A 27905-nucleotide genomic window follows, 5' to 3' on the forward strand; every position below is an offset into this window, starting at 1 on the left:
AAATGAGCTGCTGTTCCCTGCCCCCTTTTCCAGAATAGAGCTGCGACCATTACAGCTCGTACCTGCTAAAAAAATATTAGTTTAAACTTATGATATATGGTTTTCTGAGTGCACACAGAAAGCAGCTGTCACGTGGCATGTGAGTACTAAACTAAGTTCCTTATTCACACACGAGTTACAAAAACAGTCGGTTATGTCTGTGAAGGTAAACAGCTAGGAAATAAATCACATGTTTATTTTAGATCTGTGTGGCAGCAGCAATATACAGTAAATATATGATGAAGAAAAAATTATCCTGCTCATTGTGTTACTGTTTGTACAGCACTATGGCCAACATTGTTGTTTTATTCAGTGCTTTAGAAATAAATTTGAATTTGAATTTAAATAAATCCACAGCTGTCTTGTCTCCTCTGAGGCTGGGACTCTATATAGTGTTCTGTGCTTGTCTGTGCAGCCAAAGACAAAACAGTTAGCATGTTTTGCTCAAACTTTCGCCATGGCATTAGATCTGGCAAACCATTATCGCTTGCGAAATCACAATGACGGCGCCGTGGGTGGAAACTTACAGATTAAGGGGCGGTAATATTATAATGAGATCCCTTTGCCACGTAATCAAGGGAGCTGTTTTTTTCAGACGCTTGCAGAAAAAGGCTTACCAAAACAAAGTTACTGGGTTAACCTTTTTCACGTTTCCTTGGTTGGTAGATGCACCGGGGACCTGATTATAGCACTTAAAACCTGGAAAAGTCAGATTTTCATGATATGTCACCTTTAATGGTTCTCATACATGCATTGTTTCACAGATGCAGATGAACACCAAATGTTCTGAAAGTGTTCAGTGAATTATTATTTAGCACAAAGCATGCAGATTATTGTTGGTGAATCAAAACATACAGCGTGACTACTGACTAGTTAAGTCTGATTCCCGAGCTAATATGACTCTTTTGAGCAGGTTCTTATTAATGAATGAAACACATGCAATGCAATTAGAGCATCCCAATTCAGTACGAATGACTCTTATGAGACGGTCCTTTTTAGCAAATCACAAACACTTCTTAGTTGGAGCAGTTTCTCAATTAATGCAACACACTCTCTAAATCAACTCACTTTCTGAACCTTCGTACATGAAATAAAAAATTAAACCATTTTAAATCATGTAATATTGTTATGTAATATTTATTTAATATCTGTAATTAAAATAAAGATGAAATAAAAGAAAATATGAATATTAACTAAATGAACAACTTAAAGGGGACATCAGATCCAAAATTCACTTTTATATGGTGTTTGCACATAAATGTGTTGGCAGTGTGTGTACACAACCACCATATAATGATAAAAATCCACCCAGTTTTTTTTTAACATCCCTATAAATCATAACCTGTTTCTCAGATCAACCTGTTCACAGATTCTTGGCAGTGTGATGTACTTTTGGCAGGCCCCTCCCATGATTGTTTGACGAACAGTGCCGTTTTAGCACAGACCCACCCTGAGTGATCTGTGTTATCAGTCCGCCATTGTTTTACTGCCGGAGCAGGTTTTGAAAAGAATGGCTCCTAAGCGATTGAGGTGTTTTGTTGCTGGACGTAATAATGAACATAGCATTCGTCATTTACTCCCGACATCTGAGCCGCTGAAGACACAGTGGATTTTTTTTTTAAAGGAATCACCCCCCGATCTACCTATATGTGTCTATGTTCGCGCGAATCATGACACAGTGGATTTTTTTTTTTTTAAAGGAATCACCCCCCGATCTACCTATATGTGTCTATGTTCGCGCGAATCATTCGTGATCCAGCTTCACCTCCAGAAGAAGTGAGTATACGTTTTTTTTTTTTAAATGAATCTTTGCAAATTGCCTTTCCTAATAATGTGCAAGTTAGCAAGTTCCATGACGAATGCGGCTAAACTAACAGTCTCTCAGAGAGCGGCTTGTCACCCCACAGAAGAGAGGGGCGGGGTGAGCAGAGCTCATTAGCATTTAAAGGGGCATGCACCGAAACGGGTTGCTAAAGGTAAAAAGGGTATTGTTTTACACTATGAGAAATTTTTATTAAAGTATGACTTTTTATTAAGACCCTAAAGAATCATACCAACTTGTAGAAAATGGGCATCTGATGTCCCCTTTAAAAAAAACGAAAGTTGACAACTAACCACAATAAGTTTACGTTAAAGTACTAAAATTATTAAAACAAAAACTGAAATAAAAATACATTATATCTTTATTGAAATATTTTTAAAAAAACTATAAAAATGAATAAAGCACAAACCAAAATACTAAAACTTTAACACTGAAATATAAAATAAAATGTAAAATATGAATAAATACTATAATATTTATTATAAAATGTTTAGTTTCCTTTCCATTCCTCGATTCTGATTGGTCAGCAGCTGTGTTTTATTCACAATACTGCACGGCCTCTCGTACCTTATTGCTTACATAAATAATACTAAAATAACACTGGTGACAAGATTTGATACTGTGTTAACGTACGTTGTACTTAAGACAAGGCTTAAGACATAAATCAGTGGTATTTTATAAAACATTAAGGTAAATATATGATAAATTATTATTATATAAATATATGATAAATATATTTTGTTCTTTATTGTTTTATATATGTTACTGATCCCACATTTGGCAACACAATTACATATCTGTAATTCCAAACATTTCTTACTCTTAATCAATCAATGTTAATGGGACTATTAAGAAATCACAATTGTTCAGAATCAAAGACCAACATTTCTTAAATCTTCCTATCCCTAAACATGAGAGACATGTTATTCCACTGACAAATAAGAAGCTACAGGCATAGCAGACTCGTGGCTGCATGGATGATGGAAAATAAGTAGAGGAGTCAGGAAAGCACACAGGTTTTATGCTGCATTTGTTTTCTTTGCATTTCAAGGTTGCACTATTATTCCTGCACAAACACAGCTTCTCACCGTTCATTTTGGTGAGGGCTTCTTCAATAACTACTCCTTGGAGCAATTCCATGTCATCAAAGAGCACATCATCTGTTATTGTAATGAGTCTTGACTCTAACTCAGCTCTGAATCATTAGTGAATGGATCAACCGCTCTCATCAATGTGTTTGAGCCCCAGTGGGAATGTGAGCGTGATGAGGGCCCATCCAATGATTGATCATTATTTTAATCACTGCAGGCAGACGGTCACGGGGACGACGTCAACCTACCACACCATTACGGAAGAGAAAAGAAATAAATGAAATGCAGGTAGGAGGCATTATTTCGAATTAGCATCTTTGTGGATTCTCGGTCACAGTTAAAGGCTTCCCGCACCTTCCTGTAAGCACCACACTTGACGCTCTGGTCCTCCAACCTTAAATACATTCACAGCCAGTGACCACACACAAAGATGAGTCTGCTCTCTGCTCGCTCTGTGCCAAGGTCGTCTGGGTAGTATCTCGGTTTGCTTACAGACACATTTTGTGAAGGATTCCTTCCTAGAAATTCAGGCTAGATAAATAGATTTTTTTTTACACGTAATGTCATAGGCTGGTCATTTAATGGTTTTGTTTCGAATCATTTTAATTATTTTTTTTTCTGCAATAATAATTAGCTTTTCAGCTCTGTCATTGACCTGTGTTTCTGCCACATGAATAGCAGCTCTCAAACTGCTATTTTCCGTGTTTCTCTGTCTTTTATGATGCCTGCAAGCACAAACAACACAGCTTGAGTAATCAAGTCAAAGGCTTTGAGATTAACTCTTCAAAAACATACTCCCACTTCTGTGTAGGAAAAAAGGTCACATTCGATCGTGTTTCCGAATGTGTACAGCTGAGTAAAAGAGAATGTGCTGGAAGTCTAAAAACATTAAAAGCCGGTTCACTTTCTCTGTCTCTGTGGTTGAAGTGGCATATGCAATATACACCCAATATTCAGAGGGATTTTTTTTTTACAGATTAACACCTAGATGGCCTTTGTTTTTTCCAAGCCAGTGCAGCAACACTGGTGACAGGATCTAAAGATAGTCCAGTAGCACATAGCACAGGGGCAATCTAAAAAATCAAGAGGACACTTTAGAGAGATTGTATCTAGAGAAAGCTATTGTTTCTCTCTTATCTGATATTGGAACAGTCTGGATTGCTTGCAGGTTCACAGGTTCCCATACAGAAAACTCATTTTGTTGATTTGATAAGATGAACTGCATTGACAGCATTCATTCATTGTCTATAAAAGCATCTATCTATATATCTATCTATCTGTTTTTGATATTAATTAATTCTGGAAAAAATGTATCATGGTTTCTACAAAGATATTATGCAATACAACCCTTTTGAACATTGATAATAACAAGGAATGTTTTTTCAGCACCAAATCAGAATATTAGAATGATTTTTGAATGGACTGGAGAGTCAAGTAATTTTTGTTTTTCAATAAATGTATTGATTTGTCATCACAAATCAGGTTTTTGCTTTGTCATTGTGGAGAATGTAGATTGATGCGAAAAATATATTTATTTATTATAAAACTTTCAGCTTTTTTCATCAAATATATTTGTGACCCTGGGCCACATTTGTATATTTGTAGCAATAGCCAACAATACATGGGTCAAAATTATCAATACATTGTATGGTTTAAAATTATATTTTGTAAATTTCTTACCGTAATTATATATTCAAACTTCATTTTTGATTAGTAATATGCATTGTTAAGAACTTCATTTGGACAACTTTAAAGGCGATTTTCTCAATATTTTGCATCATCTATCTCAGCCAAATATTGTCCTATCCTAACATACCATACATGAATGAAAAGCTTATTCGTTCGGCTTTCAGATTATGTACAAATCTCAATTTTAAAAAAATTTTACCGTTATGACGGTCCAGGGTCACATTTATTTCTGCTTTTTTCAGAAAATGTTTCTTTTTCATCCAGAGAATAAATTAAATGTTAAAATACATTCAAACTCATTTCTCAGTATTACTGTTTTTAGTGTATTTTTTATCAATTAAATGCACCTTTGGTGAGCATAAGAGAACTCCTTCAAAAACATTAAAAGATCTTAATTTTTGCAATGTTTTCAAGAGTAGTACATGATACATAGATAGTTGTTGGAGGCTACTTTGCTTTTCTGTATAATGGATTTATTACTTGTGCTGGTGGATCAACTGAAGGCTTTGGGTTGCCAAGCAACAGCGGTCATGTGATAAATAAACGGCGCTTGCTTCTGTAAAGGATCAGATTATTCTCCCTCAGTGTATTGTCGGTGGGGAAGAATAACTAGGGATGAGCTACAGGGCAGAAGTTGGAAAGATAATGCATTTACGAAAGTCTTTTAACTTCATGTAAATTGATACAATGTGCAGCTGGGTTCTGGTGGCAATTTAACTATGTTGCATTACGGTCAATGACCAAATTTAAGATGCAGTAATTAATAACTCAAGTGTCATAACTGAACTCACAGCACTGAGGACTTTATCATCATACCAAGCCAAATGGATTGGCTCAATTATCTGAATAGGGAATAGGGACCATAAAGCAGACAGCTTGAGACGTTAAATGAAAGCCTTGACTCTGTTTCTGAATAATTCAATAGGAATTTCTCTTGAATTATCAATAATTGCACACCACCTTTGAGAGGTCATTACAAAGTGCTGGGCGAAACTTAGGTTTAATATACTAGCTTTATGCACGTCTTTTGTTTTTCCTCTAATATTCCGTGTCTCGTGCAGCAATATTTTGTACAATTAAGAAGAGTGATTATTTTTCACCAACACACAGAGGACTGAATCATTTTCATTGAAATATTATTAATCATAATTCCAGTCCTGACCCAGCCTCTGAGCTGTGAAATTGTATTTCTACTTTAGCAAACAACAATAATGGATAGGAGAAAAAAGAGAGGAGAAAGAGTAAATTGTACAGCATGGTCCAAATCAACGTATAATAATTACAGCACCGCACAGACATTGTGTCTGCGAAGGCTGTACTCAGCTGAAGTCATTTTCAATTAATCTAGACGAAAGCCATTGTGTGAAGCAACTCATGGAATTCTCTGAACTTCACAACGCTTAATAGCACACTCTCTGACACTCGGCTGTGCTGAAACTTTGGAATAGAATTGCATTTATTAAGCCAAACGCTATGAGATGTTCACACACGTTCGCTCTCTCTCTCTCTCACTAATCTGTCGAAGTGTTGAAAAGAAATCGAAAAATATAAATACTGAAATAAGGACTGCAGTCAAACTCGCACAGAATACCTAAGGGAAATTCTACTGGATTCTGGGGGTTCAAATGTTTCAGTGCAAGAGATGATGCAATCATTGTGGTGGTGGCCATGATGATGAAATAGGCATAAACAATATAGCAAACAGACATATCAAGTACATGCTTGATGGATCTTTCTCTGCATTGCAGCAGTGGGAAAAAAAAGTTTTTTTTTTCCTAGCATCAGGATCTTCCTTTTTGCTCTGAAGCCTTCTTTGTTGTTCTAAGTCAGAATGCTTTATTGCACATATTAATGTCCTATTTCAGATGCCAGTGATATTATTAAAGAAATGTTCTATGCACTCTTGGCTTGATCTAAGAAATTAAAATTAATTTAATTTAATTTAATTTAATTTAAGCCAAGAGTGCATAGAACATTTCTTTACCTAGCATCAGGATCTTCCTTTTTGCTCTGAAGCCTTCTTTGTTGTTCTAAGTCAGAATGCTTTATTGCACATATTAATGTCCTATTTCAGATGCCAGTGATATTATTAAAGAAATGTTCTATGCACTCTTGGCTTGATCTAAGAAATTAAAATTAATTTAATTTAATTTAAGCCAAGAGTGCATAGAACATTTCTTTAATAATATCGCTGGCATCTGAAATATAAAAAACTTAACTTAAAGCCAAACACTAATAATTTAACAACACTGTTACATGTAATCTTCATCAAATCTCAAAATGAATATCAATTTTTATATACTGTACATTATAATATTTTGATGACTAAATTTACCTGTAGCCTTTTTTTTCATTTATTTAGACAAAAGAGTATAGAATTTTAATATTGGCCATTTATCAGATATCAGCCATAACATGAAAAAAAAATGATTGGCTTATTAGTACCAGAAATAATTTTAATATTGATACATCCCTACTTAGAAAGGTATGATGATGAAAAGATCTAAGAATGTAACATCATTAATAGTGGCAAAAATCTAAAAATATATCAGTCTAAACTCAGAATTTTTTTAGCTTGTGTTCTAATTCAGTAGGGAGGTAAAATGTCCCTCAAAACATCTCTTAGGATTTGACTGGACCCTTCATGTGTTGAAAGAATAAGAGTGATACAGGGGAATAGCTCACACCAAACCCAATAAGAGAATAAAAACTGGCCTTTGGCAGGAACATATTGTAGCTGTCCGTCTAAGATTGGGCCACGGAGGTGTGTGGCGACAGCACATCTAAGCTCAGGTTGAGGTATAGCTGTTGGGATAGCGCTGCAAACAACCACAGCTGTTACTCTAGTGAATGAAGGCAGGCTTAGAGTTAGAATACAGGGAGCTCATAATGACACTGTGTGTTACAGGTTAAACCAAACCTCATTTACTTTTCCCTCTCTCTTTGTGATCAATAAATCCTATTAATGGTTTATTTGGAGAAAACTAAGGAGGTCTATAATGTCTGGAAAGAGCTATGTGATAACATTCCCATTCTTCTCACTAGTGGTTACCTGGCTGGAGATGTAATGTGATAATGTATAAAATATATATTAAAAATATTTCAAATTAATCTTAAAAACTTCCAAATATAGACCAGGAACGAGGAAAGTAAAGTAGACATTTTACTTTACTTTCATAAAATATTTTGTGATTTATATGTTATATATTTGGTCTTTAAGTGGCCATCAATGGAAAAAGTTATGACATTCACAAGCAAGGAAGGGTCAAGAGGGCCATACTAACCAGCCACACATTGACAGTGACTCGCAGTGACAATGCAACCAGACATAATTTATTTTCAACCATCAGAGCTCAACTTTATGCAAATGAGCAGCGACAGGACACAACAATGACCAATGGGAATGCAAGCAGTAAGAACACCCACAAAAACCTCAGTGACCTCCAACATTTTAATAGCTGTCAGTGTGAACGCCCCCTTCAGTGCCCGCAAATACAAACAACTTAGCATTAGCATAATATAAAGACACGTCAGAACATGCTCCGTTGCTGCATTGTCTGCAAAATTGCTTTGCTGTACTTGTTGGGTTTGCTGAGTTTTTGGCTGCATTTTCAGTGTTTCAGTGGTTGCAAGGTAATCTGCGATGACACCGCAGTGATTTAAAGCTTATTTGCAGAAGATTTCGACAGAATTCCTGGCACTGTAAAACATCCATAATTCAGTGAACTCTTCCCTCTTGGTCTCATGGGATACAAAACTTGGCTAGTGGCCTCGTGGAGAGAGAGGGACTGAGAGAACAGTTTGCTTTGCGGCAACTGATGCTAGCTGATAGCGTGCAGTGGAGAGTTCAGATATGGCTGCTGAAATGTGCTTTGGAAACGTGCCTCATTAACATCAAAGGTTAATTCCCTTAAAACAACACGCTCTCCCTGTGTTGTTTTCAGGGAAATGCAAATTCGCACTCTCTCTCACTATCTCTGCGAAGCCATGAAATCCGTTAACCAGGTACAGCGCTTTGAAACGCAACTGAACTACAACGATAATCTCTTTTAATCTGTATGGAACAGATTATGTACCCAGCACATGAACAAAAACCGCTGAATGATTCATCTCATCATTTTCATCTACAATGTGCTTGTTCGCAGGACTCCCTTTCATGTTTCCTCATCCTCCAAACTGGATTTCCGTAGGGCTGTCCCACTCCGAATCCATCGATAAGTACCGTGAAACCTTCCAAATTCCGTCCCTCAAACTTATTTAAGTTGCGATTAATTTAGGACTTACATAAAGGTTATGTAAAGTGATGAATAATGAATGGTGCATAACACCACACTGTCATTAAAAACTTCATATTTTATTAAGGACGGGGAGAGGAGCTCTGCAGATACAATTCATGTACCTCTCTAATTATCCTTGCAAATGACTTCGGGGACTAGGCCTAAATAAGAGACTGCCGAAGACAGCACCACTGCATATCATACAGCTGCCACTGTCATTTTCCCTTTCATGTGCACTAGCCAAGGTCAGTCCCGCTCACACGTTTGATGGTGTGTATGTTTCATAACCAGGCCGACATTAGCAGTAAAAAAAAAGTGCTGATAACTTCGAGGCTCCTTTCATAATTGATCTGAACGCAAGTTCGAAAACGTCACGTATCATTCATCTGGATTTCCAGAATCCTCCAAGCTGAAATCAAAGAGATTGTGCTTAGTCACAGGCCATTTTTTTCTACTTTGCTGGGTAAGGAGCTTTCTCTGCGAGCGAAGCACTTCAAAAAGAATTTGAATATCACTGTTACGACATGCGTGCACCTTATTGAAGCGAAATCGATTTGGCCATCTGAACCCTCATCCTCCTCCTCCTCCGTCTTCAAGAGTCTAGACAAAGTGGAAGCCCGCCGTATTATGATGGGGGCCCGCATTGCCGAAGATGGGCTATAGAACATTTGGGTCGCAAAAGATGAGCCATCATTTTAATGTGACATCTGTGCATCCATTCTATGTCAGGGATGAGCAGGCGCAAATTCCCAGGTAGACAAACGCTTCCGCCTTGGCTCCATTTCAATGACAGCGATGATATCTGAGAGGATAATGGCGAGTGTCAGACTAGGAAATAGACTGGAATAATTGATACTCTGAGGGTGTTATTCCAGCAGTCGGAGTTAAGAGACGATTGGCAGTGAGCCTAAGAGCGAAGAAGACTCCCTGAAGCCGCTGGGCTCTCTGAAACTAACCATTCTGGAATTGAGACTGGTGATGATGTGAACAATAACCTGCCCTCCTCTGAGGAAATGAAAAAAGACTCATAATGGAAGCCGCTAAACTCTGCCTGCATAGATATACCCATTCATTACAACTGAGGAAATCATTAAGCTTTTATTGGAGCATTATGGGACAAGCTTGTGAACATTTTTTTCTTTTTTTCCCCGGTACAAAATTTCCTTTCACTATGGTACTAATGAGTGGATGGTGAATCTTCTCACTCTCATTATGAAGTCTGCAGGCTCATCCCTTGACACCAACAACCTGCCATCAACATTCAAAAGGCTTCGAGAAAACTACATTAGCGTATCACTCCTGCTCACTCCACTGAATTTCAGCTAGACTTGCAAAAATAAACTGCATGAGCAGATTCACTGGCATTAAACTGGATATTTAGAGAATGTATGTTATAATCCATAATTCTGGTATGGTATGTAATGTAATATAGTACTGTAATGCACTTAAAAATGACTGTGTAAACCTTGACATTTCAAGGTTGGATTTCTTTTATAATCAATTACAAAAGGAAGATCAGTCTTAAAGTCGTCATGAAACGGAAGTTGCAATTATCTTTTCGTCCCTATTGTGACATATATCAGAGTCAAACTTCTTCTCAAATGAAAAAAATGTATCATGGGACTTGATTTTGTCCATAGGCACTGATTCGATTATTGGATTGTTGTTGTTTACTATTTGCTGACCTCTTATGTGAGTGACAGGTTGCTGGAGGGGAGGTATTATTGTCCCGCCCTCATGCCAGTGCACACATTAGCAGAGAAGAGATGTCTATAATATAGCTATAGTAAACACTGCAATATTCTGTTAAAATAGGAATTATCAATTTTGAACTCATTGTGACTTTAAACGTCATCAAAACTACTGTTAATGCAGACTGAGAAACACAACCCACAAATAGCACCAAAAAGTTTTTTTGATCGGATATTAGAAATCAGAAATCAGGTACAACAAAAGCCTACTATTTTCTTTCAAAGGATAGTTCACCCAAAAATGATGTTTCTGTCATGATTTACTCACTCTCATGTCAAATACAAAAGGGTAATTTGAAGAACACTGGGGAATAAACACAACTGAATCCCATTTACTTTCATTGCATGAAGAAAAAAACCCTGAGACATTTTTAAAAAATATCTTGTGTTTTGCAAAAGAAAATAGGTCATATGAGGCTTGAAACAACATGAAGGTGAGTAAATTTTTATTTTTGGATGATCTGTCCCTTCAAAGATGCACTATATGGAAGTTTGGCCTCTCTATCAACATCTGTGGTTGAAACATTAAATTGCCAGTTTGGGGTCTTTTGAAAGAAGACACTTTTGCTCACCAAACTTGCATTTATTTATTTTTTTAAAATACAGTAAAACCTGTAATTTTTGAAGTATTATTATAACTTAAAATAACTGGTGTCTGTTTCAAATTGTAATTTATTTTTGTGATGGTAAAGCTGAATTTTCAGCAGCTGTCACTCCAGTCTTCAGTGTTACATGATCCTTCAGAAATCATTCTAATATGCTGAATTGGTGCACTACTCAATAAATATTTCTTATTATTAATAATAATGATAAAAACATATTTTTTTTATTCATGTTTGATTAGCATTTTTTGAAAACCGTGATATTTTGTCAGGATTCTTTGATGAACAGAAAGTTCAAAAACAGCATTGTTTAAAATAGAAATCTACTGTCACTTTTGTGTCCTTTCTGAATCCAAATATTATTTGTTTAAAAATGGTAATGTACTTGTGGAGTTGTTTTTATGATGAATCTGATGGTTTAGAGGTATACCTCTGCCTTTGATCACAATATCAGAGTGGGTTTGTCATTCTACACCAAAACCAGATGAAAGAAAGTGCTACAAAGCCCATGTCCAAAAATGGTGTTGTCTGACCAAGTAAGTAGCATCTGTAAACCTGAAAACAAAGGTGTAACAGGGGTCAGTGCAGTATGTGACTGTGCATTTAAAGATGCAACTGGACCTGCAACAATAATGATTATTTCCAAACAGATTTCCTAAATGCTCTACTTCTATCCAAAAAATCAGGTAGTCCCGCCCCAAACAGGCTGAGTCAATGATACACTGCTTTAACAAACAGTGCAAAGTTTTGTGATTTGCATTTTGTCATAAAAATGAATAGCTTTTTTGCATAATGCTTCCTCTGGAAATGTTCAAAAATGTAGGTGGATTCTATATACATAAAACAAATATTAGTCATTGTTTTTAAGAGTTTAAAAGATGGTGATAAGAGAACAAAAAGGTTTTAAAATCATCTAAACTCAGGACATCAGTATAAAAATAAACATGCACACACTTCTTAATATTTCATTAATGTTGTTAAACCTCTGCAGATAGTTGTGAAATAAGCACACATACAATGAAAATAGATCCCAAATGTCTAAAAACTGACAGTGCCATGCTCTCCTGTTCCTGCAGTTATATTAAGAGCCCTGACTAATGATCTGTCCTTTATCTCAGCCATGCAAAGTATATCTTCTCTCGCCTTTTCCTTCGCACATCCTCTCTTTTCCATTTCCTTCTCTCGTGCATCTGTCGACCGAAGCAAATGTTCGTCGAGGATTTGGTTTAGAGATTTCATTTCAGAGTGCCATTTACACAAGCCACAAGCTCCAAATGAGTTGCAACACACTGCAAAAACTAAATTTCTAGATAAATCTACCACAGCATGTCACAGCTTTCCTTCTCCCTCTTTTTTGGTTAGCATGCTCTTTTGCAAGCCTTTGAAGAGAATGTTAATGATCACGGAAACCTGTGCCAAATAGCTCAGCGATTAATTTCTTTTCCTCTGATCAAAATTGGAAGAGCCTGACACTGAGTAAACCCGGCTGGAGTCCCAGTCAGTATGATCTATATTTCATTGTCTCAGTAACATCTGTAATTAATCACTCTTCTCAAAATGAATGCAGTCTGTCCCCTCTTCTATTTTTTATCTAATGGGGTCAGCACTCTCATTTAAACGAAAGAAAATGGAGGGAAAAGAAAAAATGTGTGGATATGTCTCTCCACATATATTTTGATTGGTTTGAGATCGACTGAAATAGAAATTCATATTCTTAAGGTGGAAGGGCAAAAGACTCTTTGTAATTATATTGTTGCATCCAATATAAACCCTTAAACCCTCATTATAATTGTTATCATGTCTTATCATGCAGAAACACTGCATAGCTTCAGGTTGCTTATACAAACATTAAGATAGCAAAACTATTTCTGTCATTCTGTCAAAACAATTAAGAAAAGGTTGCACTTGTACTGTACATTTCGCTAGTTGTGGTCTTATCTAGCTCGGTGGAATCTTGTAATTAGCTAAATATGGAAACTAGTGTTCTATAATGAAATTCAATTCCATCATTACTGCAGTATATTATTTTATAACACAGCTTTCAGGAATAGTTGATTTTGATTGGTCAATCATGCTGCTAGCGTTCAGATATTTCCTAATAGACTGCAACAGTGCCTGTCCGCTTTTTCAATGGTCTTGGTTCTAAAGTATTTTTCCTATTCATTTTTCCCTTAGGGATTAAAAAAAGTATTTGCTTTAGAGTTATAAGCCATTAACCAAATCAACCAGCTACAAGATAAATTACAACATTACAAACTTTAATTTGAAGCAAAAAAGTCTTTGAAAATCAGAGAAAAAAGAAAAAAGTACAAAACTGTCTACTTATAGGCTTTACTGAGAGAATGAACTACTATCCCATTAAGCACTGAGAATAACAATTAATTAAAATCAATAGTGGAATATGAGGTTACACGTTACTTGAAGGGGTGTGCATAAGACTGACATGACACCTTCATAATCATGACATGACACCTACATAATCATGACATGACACATGTCATGAATATGAAGGTTTTTAATGCATGTTTATGACAACTGTCATTAAGTGTCATTCGCTCGGTTATGTAATTTCTAATGCAAAGATGACATTGTTTGAGATGTCTTTGTTATGGGCTATGGTTAGGGGTAAGGGTAGGGGTAGGGTTAGGCCAAATAATGTCATATTTGCATTAAAAATGACATAACTGAGCGAATGACACTTAATGACAGTTGTCATAAACATGCATAAAACCTCCTTCATATTCATGACATGTGTCATGTCATGATTATGAAGGTGTCATGTCAGTCTTATGCACACCCCTTCAAGTAAAGTTTTACCGAATATGAAACTATTGATTTCAATATGTTAGTTCTATATAAAACAACATATTTTCATATTTATTGCAAAATATGCATGTTATGGATATTTCGTGTTGAGAGTGTTGGGAGCATGGGAGACTCTATCGCGTCATTCATGGGAGCGGACAGGCGCTAAAGTGTTCTTTTAGCACAATTTGCTTGTCACAATTCTCTGATTATGGAGATTTCTATTGAATCATGGGTAGTTTTTCACCAGGAATTCCACAATTATTTTTAAAAAGTTGAAATAATGTGGGTTCAAAAAAGCATATGCTATTGACGTAGCTCAAAGTAGATCTGTCTTTAAAGGTACATTATCGTTTAAAATCAATTCCCCTGTTCAAAAAATTAATACTTCTAAAAGCCAACTGTTGCAAACTATATTCACCATTGTCCATGGTAACGCTTTAATTGTGCAAGTATTTTTTTCTTAGATTCGAGATAACACAATTCAACATTTCATGTACACGTATTTATTTATTTAGTGATCAGCCATGATAATGTATAATCAGATGGTCATTATTGCAAAATAAACACCTTCTGGCTGATATAAGATTGATACTTATATTGATAATCCCGATTACCCTGTTGTATTTTGTGATAATGACCGAATGACTGTACATAATCTCTAACATAATTTTCTATAATAAATGATTGAGTAGGACATTAAAATGTGTAGATATAGGATAACAAAGAGCAACAACAAAGAGCTTACTTTGTCCATTTGAGCTTTTTTCTGCTTTATTTTTTTCGCCTGTTTGTATGTTATTTTTCAATATTTAGTTCCCACCTGCCCAAAGCAGCTCTATCTGACACAGACGTAAACACCTTTGTGTAAACTTCAGCATTTTTAATATTAGTATAATAAAATCATCACTCCCATTGTGCGCGCATGTCTGTCTCTTTCTCCCTTTATATTTTGTGTAAGCTGAAGAAAGACATTAGGAATTTGCTAGGTGAAAGATTCTTCCTGGAAACATGCTGCTGGCAAAAACATGATCAGCAAAATTTAAATATTTAAATATACGAACTCAAGACATTCAAATAAACAAATACCACATATAATTTGCTTTGTTTTCCTTTTGTCTCCCCCTTCCACGCTGATCAAGTGTTCTTAATGAAAACATGTAATTACTGATACAGTGATGGTGCTCCATTAGATACCGTGGGTCAGATCAATGCCCTCCCAGCCAAGACAAACATACAATTACACTGACATATCTCCCAGAAATGTCCAAGAACTACAGCAGATGGTGGACTCAAGAGACGGTGCTGATGGCTGCTTCACAGTGTACTAGATTCTAGATTCATCCTCAAATGCATAAAACAGCTCCCACTGCAGGAAATAGCACACTGCAAAAGCTGCACAGCACAGCACAAGGCATTGCAGAACGCCTTGCCGATACCTCCTCTCTTCTTTGCACAAAAGAAATTCAGCACCACGGACAGAGAATAACCAGCTCACGCTGAATATATCAGCACTCCGCACTGTATGAAGAAATTGGGCATAAAAAGTCACTCGTCAGTCACTAAAATACAACTTTTCTCCTTGCTGGCAGTTTAATTCCTGTTGAAGAAGGAAAAGTAAAGGAGGAGAAACAAAAGATCTGGTTTGACAGCATCCTACTCTCTTTTCCCAAGACAAAGCTCTCAGCGTGGTGTCAGAGCTGCTTCAAACAGAGATTGAACCTGTACAGCATACAAAACACCAGCCTGTTCTTGCACTGGCTGTACATTTAGAGAAGTTTGTGGTGTGAGGTAATATTTTCTTATCATTTCCTATACTAGCAACCACAGTTTATCTTTCAGTCAGGGTTTGTGAGCTGATTTGACAATCAGGTGGATGTGAGCCACAGAGAGAGAAGGAAATGGGAAAATAGGGATGCCCTGAAATTAAAATTCTGACCAGCAACATTAAGCAATTTTTTTTAACTTTTCAACTTTAACCAATAAATACCAATACTGATATTAAATATATTAACATGCTATACTATTTTGTCTTAATAAATGAAAAAAGAAAAAGAAAAAAAAAACACTAAAATCATTTTAAATTCTAAAAGTGGTTTTAGGCATCACAGCATTTTAGTGTACAATATGAAAAAAGAATATTAATTTTGAAGTTACATTTAAAAGTGTTATTAAATTATTGTTTTTTCAAAGATTAACTTTATCACTGACATTATCACTCACGTAATATAAAATATAAAAAATATGGTAAATGAAAATTAAATATTATATATTAAATAATAATTGATTATTCACTGAACATTAATATACTGGACAATAACCAATATGGTACAGATTTGGATATTTTGCATCCTTACTAAAAGTGCTTCATGTGGTAACAGCTAAACAATTTGATTTTATTCAAATCAAAAATGTTATCAACCTAAATACACCACTAAAACAAGACATAAAGATTTGTTGACAATAGTTAGCAAACAGCTATTAGTTAACAAATAGCTCTTTAGTAACATTTGCTGTTTACCCTGTCAAAAGTATAGTATACTGTAATACAGTAAACAATAGGGATAAAATTTGTTCTATAAAACAGGCAGATGTTTTAAATTAAAATCTAAAGACGTCTTGTGGCTATTTCATTTTAAACGAAATATGTGGTTTCTAAGGAACCTTTCCATTTTCTCTCTGTGTCCCCTACAAGCACATTCTTATTATTCCTCTTTTCTCTCTCAAACAAGCAACTTCAATATAGTGAAAGGTTAAAGAGCAAACCACATGCAGTAAATATCACCCAACGCAATACCGCAGCAATATTGATCAATAGAAAGGTATTGTCATTATTAGAAAAGCATTTGCTTATCAGGGTTTATCAGAACAATACCACACCAAATTATTGTCAAAGTGAAACACATCTATATGCAAGGCAGTGCAAACTTTTTCATATTTTTCTGCTCGGTGATAAATTTTTAGCAAGAACAGCTCTGACGACAGCAGAACACTTGAACCATGTCCAAGCTGTCCAGCATTTCAACTAAGTAAAATGACAACTGCCTGCACTGTGGTGTCTCTGAATTTCCCAAGGGGCAGGGGTTTTGACGGCATGTCTGAGCAGACACATTACAGGCGTGACAGCCAGAGGAAAAGGCCACAGTCTCTGGTAAAAATGCAAATGTCAGAGAGCAACGGCACACACCGTTTGCTGACTAATTGCATCCCATTGAAAATTCCGCAGGTACTTTGTGGCTCATTTACGTGTTGGGAACACATTATCCGCGGTGCAGCACATTACATTTTCGTATTCATCGCCATATGTCGTGTTCAGAATTCATAATAACGGTGTTTTGTTAAATGGCTGTTCTGAGAGCATTTTTCAGAAGTAATTATTAACCTCATAATGACGCCACTTTATGTTAGGAGCCTTCCCATCAAAAAAAGTCACACAATACTATCAAAGAAAGTAACTGCTGGTTAGTTCGATTCCATCAACCATTAAACATAAGCTATCATTTCACATTTGCCCGTTTCTCTCTGTTCATGGTCTCTTGGTTAAACGCCACTTTGTCTTGGCTCGGCATATGAGCACTATGTAGCAGAGCAGCTGACTGCCCCTGCGATCGCATTCGCTGCATGCAGGATCAGTTGGCCAGGCCGTCTGTAGGATTGGGCGGCAGAGGCGTATAATGAGGGTTACTGGAGTGGCATTGAGAGGATTATCTCTCTTCATACTTTGGACAAAAGCTTTGTGAATTATCACAGAGGAAAGGTGGTTAGGAAGCTGCTCTCTTTGACAAGCAGGTCTGGATGCCAGAAGCAGAAATGCCGTTATAAACGTCCAACTGTGTAAATGATGGATGGCCTGTGAGGGATGGAATCTGCCAAGTACAACATTAGCAAAAATAAACAGGGGCAGTGCGATAAGAACCGATCCGGGGCTCTGACGTTATCCTCCTTTCACACACGTGTCCTTGGACTTTCAGCTCGTCGACTGGCCAATTTCAAGAGAAGCCGGACCGACAGCAAATCCCTTTTGTGAGAAGCTAAAACATTCAGGCGCACACTTTCATACTTTAGATACCCCATTACTTTAATGTTTACTGTAGCTCTTTGAAATGGGCTAATGTGTTCAGATGGCTCTGAGTGGAGGTTTGTAATTGCATTTCATGCAGTCAGAGGAGAGATTATGGAAGAAGATCATGAGAATGAGGAAATAAAAATGACAAACGTCAAATCGTGAGATGACGGAACTTCGACACTCATAAATATTCAGCTTCATCTCTTTCCAGGTTTGGTTTTATTCAAGGCTTTTACAGTATAATGCCAAAGAGGGTATTTTTCTCCCTTATGCAATGCTGCGTAACTAGGTTAAGCATGGTGAATAGGTGTATCTAACTGATGCCCTCCCATGGACACTCAGGGGACTGGAGACTGCAGAGAATGCTATAAGAATGCTGCACATATTCTCTGCTTCCTCTCTTCCAGGTCTGCGAGTGACCTGACAAGAGTCTTTCGCAAATTGACTGTGTCAATATCATGCAATCTCTGACCAATTTCACACTGTTATTTACTAGTTTCCAGAATATGAGGTCTGGTTTGAAACACTTTGTTCTTTCGGATCTTGTCTAAAGCATACTATAAGCACATGGATAAAGTGCTGTGTGTGTGTGTGTGTGTGTGTGTGTGTGCATGCTATGTAGAGGCCAAAATCTGCATGTTCGCTACTCAAAATGGTACAGTTTGCAGAATTTGGCTTAGTTTAGCACCCTTTATTAAATTCATGGGTTTTTTTCAAGGAAGGCTAAACCAGAGGCATAATCATTATACACTGATTTAACATGATGTCTTACAATAATAATTGCAACACTGAAATCTAAGAATAAATATATGCACAGATCTGTCTTCGCCTTTTTGTGTGATAGACCATGAAAAGGTACGTCCGTAGACAGGAGCGATAGTTCCCAAGCTTTTACATGTGTTGACCTTACCTTGGTCCATAAAACCATTCAATAAGTCCCAATAAAGACAATCTACTAAATTTGAAAATACAGATTAAACAAAGCACTTAACAGTTATACAATAACTGCAGTATCTCTATTGCTGAAGGACAATTTTCAGTTAAATAAAAAATATTTCTGAAGTTTTCAATGCAAACAAGCCAAGACCGCACGCCCTGCATTCATATGTATAATTTGCGTCACATGTTTACCAACATCGCAAAGTCTGGAAACAGCAGTGGATCCTTTTCCCTCTAATGTAAATCTATGTATTTTAGATAAATAAAACTGTGATACAAAAATACTCATTTACAACATTGCTGGCTGCTCTTATGAAGGCACTTTAAAAAATCTTAACGAGTGATTTCCTCCAGAGCAACTTGAGGGAAAACCGTACCATCGTACATCGCGTGAATTCTTTTTCCATCTTACCATTTTCATTTTGGATGTGCAGTCTTATATCTGACATGTCTTAGAATTGATATGACCTCTCCAGCATATCAATGTAATCCATCTTTGTTTTGAGTCTAGCCCTCAGCTCAGGGTAATCACTTTGGGTTTGATTAGGACATCCTGTCCTTGTCCCTGTGGTGGTTGTGATCATTTGCTTTTGTCTGGCCTCCTGTTTGGCATGTGGATACTCTGAGGGAGGGTGCGTGTGTCTGTCAGGCAGGTTGCTAAACTGGGATGTTGTGCCAAAAAGACTGTCCACTAATCCCACCTTGGGCGTGGGACCTTGGCTATCAATGACAGTCGGGCAGAGTATTCCGTTTTCGTGGAAGCTGGCAATGTCACCACACGGCGCGCCGACAGTAACAATAGTGTTAATGGGGGAGCTGGAGATCGCCATGGTCCACTCCTTTTCCTTCTCCCCCAGCGTTCTGTAGTGCGATCCGCTCTCTTTTGTCTCTGAGAATGGATACTTCTGCCCTGACTCCTCCTGTCTGCTTTTGTAAACGGGGTTGCTGCACATGTGCGAGGAGGGAGCACCGATGCTATCGTACACGTGATTGGAAGGAGGAGTCTCTGGTAAGGTGGGTGGCTGCTCTGTGAATATTCCACATTCCATCTGAATGCCTGCCAGGCCCACTTCCCCTTGCTTCCTAAAGGGTAGCTTTTCACGCTTTTTAAGAGCATATGCGCAAAGAGCCGCAGCAGCAAAGAAGGCAGACACGAACAGAACCAGCAGGCTGAGAATGAGAACGGAGAGGGGTATGGCACCTTTCGGCGGGTGCGGCCCCACCTCGGGATACGTGGTGATAAGCCCGCTATCTGATTCGGCAGGAGACAGCGAGGACTGTCGGAGCTCAGGGCAAATCACTTCAGAATTCAGAGAGCGTAAATCTTTTCCTGAGACCAGCTCGGGGGTCTTACACACCACTTCTCCAACTATGACCACTAAGCTCAGCGTGTCCAGCCACTCTTTGAGAGGGATGATGTCGCAGGAGCAATCCCAGGGGTTCTGCTTCAGGTCGATCTGAACGACAGCATGCAGGTGTTCCAGAACACCGCTGACTGGGAGGCAATGAAAGTAGTTGTTCCGCAGGTTCAGGCGTGTCAGCGAGGTACCTGCGAACGCTCCCACGGGCAACGTTCGCAGGAGGTTGTTGTTGAGAAAGACTAGCTGCAGGGAGGGCATTAAACTGAAAGCAGCCGGCTGGATTTCTCGTATCTCATTGTACTCAAAATACAAATACTCAAGGCTGTGCAAGCCATGGAACATATCAAGAGTTAACTTCACAATGTTATTACCGTTCAGGTAAAGGCTTCTCAAATTAGGGAGATTAACAAAAGCCCCCTCTTGCATGTAAAATATCTGATTGTTTCCTAAGTGCAATAAATCAAGACTGGAAAAATTCCAAAAATCAGATTTGTAAATTCTCTGAATGAGATTTCCACTCAAGTAAAGCTTCTTAGCGTTCAAGGGTCGAGGCATTAACTCGGAAATGTTCCGAAACCCATTTTCCTTACAATTGACTGTCAAGCCAAGGTCATTAATATGCAAGTTACAGGTACATCCAATGGGGCAAATGATCGGTATAGGCGGCCTTGTCTGGTATCCGGCTACAGGCGGCTGATTAGGGAACACGCTGCGCGGTGTTGGTGGTGTCTTTGAAGGCCTGGGTCTTTTTGTTGGCTTTAGGAGTCTTTCTCTTTGTTCCACGGAGGAAACAGTGTTTTGATTGGGGGAGACTATAGACGACGGCTTTGTAGGCCTTGCCCTCCCCGTGGAGAATGGTAAGTGGAGAATGCCTAAAATTGACTCAATCTCGGCTTCATTCAATAAGGGACAAAGCTCACTGCGTTTGATCTCTCTGAGGTCCTTTCCGTGGAAGTGGAAAGGATACTCGCATGTGATCTCACCAACAACTGCAGTGTATGGAATCCGCTCCAGCCAGGCTTGGAGCTGGATGATATCGCAGACACAGTTCCAAGGGTTCTCCTCCAACTGGATCTCCATGAGACTACGGCCGATATATTCCAAAATCCCTTTATAAGCCAACGTCTTTAGTCGGTTGCCTCTCAAGTCAAGGTGCGTGAGAGAGACAGATCTGAAAAGAAACGCCGGCAGCATGGGTATTAAATTGTCATTAAGGATGAGCACTCTGAGTTTGTGGAGATTTCGGAACGCCCCACTGTCTATTCTCTTGATAACATTATAGTCAGCCTGAAGGTATTCTAAACTCTCCAGACCGAGAAATGTGTCATTCCGGAACACTTCCAGTTTGTTTTCGTGAAGGTACAACCTCTTCAGGGAGCTCAAACCATTGAAAGCCCCAACATGGATATCCTGCAGGGCATTATTGCCCAGATTAATGGCCACTGCATTGTTCAAGTGCAGAAAGCTGTTGAAGTAGAGTTTCCGTAAAGAGTTTTTCTGCAGGTAGAGCTTGAATGGTCTAAGCCATGACTGTGAGACTTGGCTAATATTTGTAAATCCTTTACTGTCACAATGAACATGAAACAAGCCTTCCTTCACTTCGCAGTAGCAGGGCTCAAAGCAAGGCTCGTCTATTTCTTCTGAATCATCAAGTAGAGGGATAGGAGTCGTCCATCCAAGTGCAATTGTGCTTAGCAGTGTAACCCACAACATGCTTTCACCAAAAGCAGGCAAGTGCATAGCCTCAAGAGCTCCTTCACTGCACTGAAAAAAATACAACAGTTTTAGTGGCGTGACTACAGAGAGGATCATGAACACTGCTCAATACACATGATGTTGACTTTTGACAAGTTAGTTGTGACATGACTGTAGAATAGGTGAGGTTATCATCTATACAGTATGACAGAGCAGAATGCAGCTTGGCTGCTTTGACTGCAGTTTTTTTTCTGCAAACAATATACTCGAAATATAGAATAAGGCTTCAATAACCAATGTCAGCAAATGCACCAGAGTTTAATATTGACTTAAAAGTATGCCTGCTGCATTTGTTACAGTGATATTGAGAAGAAGCAAAATATGACCTAATCCATTTAAAGGCATCATGCTTCTCTAGAGGTTTCGCTTTAGTTTCTAAATCAGCTAATGACTCTGGAATATCAATTTGACCTCCATGGAAAATATTTCTTTCTCCCCTCCTCTAGGAGCACCTATTAGCTAATGTGCACAGCAGGGCACTTAGGAATGTGATGTTAATAAGACCTAGGTTCTATTGATTGCTGAAGGAGAATATGTGCATACAGGTCATTGAAATAATGTAGCGACCTCAGGCAACCACTAATGCATGCAAAGCATTTTATTGCGAGCAAAATCTTTAGGGTAACAGAAATCATTATTTTGCAGTTGCAGTACTTTGAGGTAAAGTATGATCAAAAAAAATTATATTTTGCAACAACACAAGACAAATAAATATTTTTAAGACAAAGTTCAACTGAAATCCAGCCATTGCTCTCAGATCAGACCAAAGCCAAAGATCAGATCCAGCTTTGAACAGGGTATGCAATACAGACATATAAGGAAACCATTCAAGCACTGCATGAAAAAAGCTGAACTTATGGAAGCTGAACACAATGTTCATTAGCTAACCAAGAGCGATTCACGCCATTATATTACGCTGTCAGAGACATAATTAACACATAATGATAATCCAATGCGCTAAAATGTATTCTATTAGCATTCCCCTTTGTCTGCCGTTAACACCGCCCGCGTCCGTATCCATATCAGAGGCATTAACTGAGCAGAAATGTGCGCTACTCACTCAGGTTACTGCAGTGGAATTAAAAGAGCGGAAGATTGACCACTTTAAATTATGCTGCTTCTTGCCATGTCACCACCGTTGAGCCGCTTCTTCTTCTTCTCCTCTCCGCTCTCGTGGTGGAGGCAAATAGAAAAGCCGACGACGTGACAGGACTGCAATGTCTCAGAAAGGTTTGCTTTAGGATGCAGGTCCGCTCTCCTGACGAGCGCTCAACAGTGAAGACAGCGGAGGCTGCAGTTCAGCACCACTGTGAGGACTGATGATGAGCGAGATCTTAGTACATTTCGGTTAGAAACTGTAAGAAAAACTAAACCGCTTCAAGTATGCAAGTTGGCATGGAAATAAATCACAGGATATGGCGCTGCCTTGGACTTCGGTTTCCAAGTCAAATATATTGCACGGAGCGCGCCCGCCCGCTCGCAGCCCTGCTATGAAACGCTCCAAATATGTGAAGATGTTGAGAATAATATGAACGCAGCAGCCGGCGCGCAACACACCGTTTCAGGTTCAGCGGGGCTTTTTTAACGCGCTTTAAATGCGTTACGCTCGCTCTCCTGAGACACGTTTGTTGGATTTGCGTTGATTTACGAAAGAAAGTAGTTGAGATTGTTTGTACCCGTAGTGCGTAACGGGGGTTATTTACTTTGTTGTGTCAGCATTCTCGTATTATTAAATAATACTGTAACTGTCCCCAGAGCGATGAGGCTTCTTGGGTTACTTATTCATCATCCTTCACGGTTTTAGGGCCCTAACAATTTAATGAAACCTTATTTTGGTTACCATGGAAACATAGTGCCATCTGCTATTCCACAACAATGTGGTGCTTCATACATGGGCATGTTGCTTATTTTGGAACTGAGAATGAACAATATTGACTTGATGCCCACTTTTGCTGATTTCTCATATAGCTGATTAATTATCTTATAAATCACCAGTTAATTACTTCATAATGAGTTTTTCATTTGACAGTGATATACATAGAGAAATAAATGCGATTTCTCATCCGATCATTTTTGGTTTATTGTGGAACACATTTTAAGCATTAACTACTAAATTCCTCACATATATACAAGCAATATTCTGAACACACAAGCATATCGACTTTACTTTCCCCTTTATTGTGAATTTCCCACAGGTAACAGAGAATCTGAGCTAAAGCTAGTTAATACTCTGTGCCTCTGAGCATTAAAGCATTTTCCTGAAGATCCTTAAAAAAAATCTTTCATGCCATCACACAGATCAGCGCTACAGATCTGAACATGTTCCAGTGAATTAGCTAGCGACAGCAGCTTCCCTTCTCTTCTAAAGCCTGTTAAAGGTGATTAAAGCAGTGTTTCTCCATCAAATTGATGCGAGAGTATTTACCAGAGCCCTTTGAAGAGAAAATAGCTGGAAAAATACAAACAAACAAATCATTAGGAATTCTGGGATTTAAATTATAAGGCTTTATATGACTTTATTCGCTATATGTGGTGCTGGACATCCATTTTTCTGCAGCCATCACATAGCGAGGAGGAAGAAAGCATCATGATTGACAAGATAGTAATGAGGTCCAGAAACCCGGCCGTCTCTGAAAACTAATGCCAGATTCTGACCTAAAGCATATTTCAACCGCCTTCAAAGAAACAATTCAATCTCCCTTCCATAATAGTATAATAGCCATGCCATGCTTTTCACACACTGATCAATTTAAGCAAGTCATTGTGTGTAATTAATATTATTACAAAAGATTAGCTTTGTTTGAAGAATGATTATATTAAGGATTTACATGATTTTCACCACCTTTGACTAATTAACAAATCACTTCAAGCACTCTCATTTAATTATAAATCCCCCTCACATGAAACCAACAAAACCAACTGTCTCAATTTACAACAACTGAAGAGACATAATTAGAGGTGCAGTTTTTCCAGAAAAGAAATCACGAGATGTAATCTGGTGGTCAGGCCATTTGAAGCTCATTTAGCCTGAAGCTGGTCATTAATTACCCAGAAGATGAAGGGCGTCGCTGCCACTGAGGTGCTGGAGAGGCAAGGTATCTGGATCCACAGGTGCTGTTACTATTTAGTTAGGCACACCTCGTGGATACCATAGAGCAATGACCCCTCTCCTCACACACATGGACCTCCACCAAGGACGGCCGGCCTTGAGCAATAACCAGTGTTAAGCTAATTAAACTACCCTCCCATTTTAATTAGGATATAAATCAGTTGCCATGGGAACCTGTCCTTTGGAGTCCCCATGTAAACTCCTGATGGATTAAGTGCAGTGGATGAAGGGTGCTATTTTAGAAGCCCTTTTAATACATGCAGCAGTCCGCACAGACAGGCACTAACACATAAATGCTAAAATTATGCATTTGATTTTTAGTGCTGTTTTTTATATTACAATATAAACAGATAATTGTATATGCAAATCATATTTTCCATTACATACTAAAATTTACAAAATAATCAGCCTAGCAACAAGGCAAACACTGCAGCAATGTTACTGTAATATTAACACATTAATACTCATGTGCTCTGAAAAAAAATAGCACCGGTTTAGTTACCGGATATACAGTGTTGCCATGGACGACTGCAAATAGTAGGAAATATCTGACTCTGAATGGCGTGACTGAATCTTATGTTAAATCATGTTTTCATAAAACCATTCAGGGCCATTCAATATAGGGTGACTGTAGGTAAAGTGGGACACAATAGCTTAATCATCTATATATCATGTGTATGTTCATCCATTAAAAATCAGCATTCATTTCTAATACACAATGACACTTATATAGCAATAAAACATATTTGAATGAATCACTTTACCTGTATTCTTTCTAAATATTGCACAGTTGGTATTTGGTGTTATATTTAATCATTTTGAATTTGAAGTTATTTTGCTTGGAATTAATTAATTTTTCACTGGCATACTTTTATTATCCTTGACATAAATACATGTTTGCACAAGGGCTTTTTCAGTCTCATTTGTTTGCCTGTTTGAGTGCTTTTCTGGCCTAGCATTTCCTTGTCAAAAGCATCTTGTTAAAAATTGAAACGCACCAGACCTAAACTCAAAATGGTGTGACAGCATTTCGCAAAACAGGAGTAGTGCTCCAAGGGAAATCACCTCTTATCATGTGAAGCATCATACTTGAGATGCTAAAAGATTACATCAAAGCAGCCATACTAAATGAAGCAGAAAATATGCCATGACGAGAGCTCCCCCTACTGGCGGAGACAGTCGCAGTCATCCACTGCTAAACAATGCAAGCGTGTTCACGGGCATGTAATGCCCACACAGGATTAAACAGGGAATCCAATGATTATGATTATCTCCACTTGAGAGCCTTCCAATTGTAAAATATAGAAACAATTAACCAGAATTAAATTACTAAACACAGATTACCTGTTCTAAACATCAGCAAATGAGAACCTTGCAAGAAAACCAGCCATTCCTTTCATCCACAGCAGAACTCATTAAACACATTACCTATGAGTCAAGCATGGTCTCATCCACAGCAGCAGCAATGATGTGATGTGCGACTGAAATCACTGAGTTAACATTTGATAGTCTTATCATGACAGCATATACCATATATACCAGTATATTGTTCCACATCTGGTTGTCATGGACGCAGTATTTATCAGTCTCCTTTCACAGGGTATCTGTAGGTAATTAAATGGAAATAAATAAAGATAAATAAAAAAACACTTAAGCTGTGCCTGTGCATATCAATTTACTGAATGTTCAATATAGGATGAAACCTTATCAAATATAGGATAGGATAAAGCCATATAAAATAAATAGCCTCGTTCTAAATAGCCCGAAATGTGTACAGTATGTATCTGAGGTATTTAATCACATTTCCTGAGATTAGCTGCTCAAGATTCTTAATGGAAGCAGCCTGTTTACTGTTATAAAAATCTCATTTTGTTTTTTATCAAAATTAAGTTTTTCATCAGAATTTCTTCTTACTTTTTGGTCATATAAATAACAACATCGAGCAAAATTGCATATTTTTGTGTGAGCTCCATATTCTCACTATATCATAGTGTATGAACCATAAAAACCTGGTGAACAAAATATGATACAAAACAAAATCATTTTTTTCATCATTATATTACATGTAAAACTTCACAGAGTTAATAATGGCTTTGACAATTATGTTGACATGTTATATGGTAGTATCCTAAGACAATCTTAAACACATTATCATTACAGCTCTTCTAAAGGTCATATGAAGCCATAAATGTTGTTTGGGTGGTTGGTGTGTAACATGTCAATAAACTTTTTTCAGTCAGAATATAAGGTTAAAATGTATGCATATGAATAAGGGAAAGTGTATATTTAAGTTGCCATGAAAGCATCTTCAGTTATATACTTCGTAAATGTCTTACCAATCCTGTACATCATTTTCTTCAAGATGATTTATCTTGGATCGAGTCCAAAATCACTGTCAATGTATACACGCTTATACGTAACTCTTGAATTAAAAATATATAGTCTCAGGCATTTACTAAAAGACAGACAGGTAATATATATACACGATGCCATTACACAATTCTGCCGCTAATTTAGTAAACGGTCCACAACATAAATTTATGAATCGCTGAGACAGACAAATTCCCCTTAGCAAGGATTTTGGCCAACCAGAGAGTTG

General features: G+C 37.7%; 1 protein-coding gene across 1 annotated transcript; it reads right to left on the reverse strand.

The window, feature by feature from the left end:
• Window positions 1–19472: 19472 nt before the first annotated feature.
• Window positions 19473–23397, reverse strand: slitrk3b (SLIT and NTRK-like family, member 3b). Its single transcript, XM_016280589.1, has 2 exons — window positions 23258–23397; window positions 19473–22206 (listed from the first exon to the last, which is right to left on the reverse strand). Exon 2 carries the CDS (start codon window positions 22180–22182, stop codon window positions 19534–19536), a length of 2649 nt encoding a protein of 882 aa, XP_016136075.1. The 5' UTR covers window positions 22183–22206; window positions 23258–23397; the 3' UTR covers window positions 19473–19533.
• Between the last annotated feature and the right edge of the window lie 4508 nt (window positions 23398–27905).

The sequence above is a fragment of the Sinocyclocheilus grahami genome, unplaced genomic scaffold (assembly GCF_001515645.1).
Source record: "Sinocyclocheilus grahami isolate Dianchi unplaced genomic scaffold, SAMN03320097.WGS_v1.1 scaffold141.1, whole genome shotgun sequence".
NCBI classification, from domain to species: Eukaryota; Metazoa; Chordata; class Actinopteri; order Cypriniformes; family Cyprinidae; genus Sinocyclocheilus; species Sinocyclocheilus grahami.

Excerpts from the sequence above, each read along its gene's own strand:
- slitrk3b (XM_016280589.1), bottom strand. The coding sequence starts at position 22,182 with ATGCACTTGCCTGCTTTTGGTGAAAGCATGTTGTGGGTTACACTGCTA.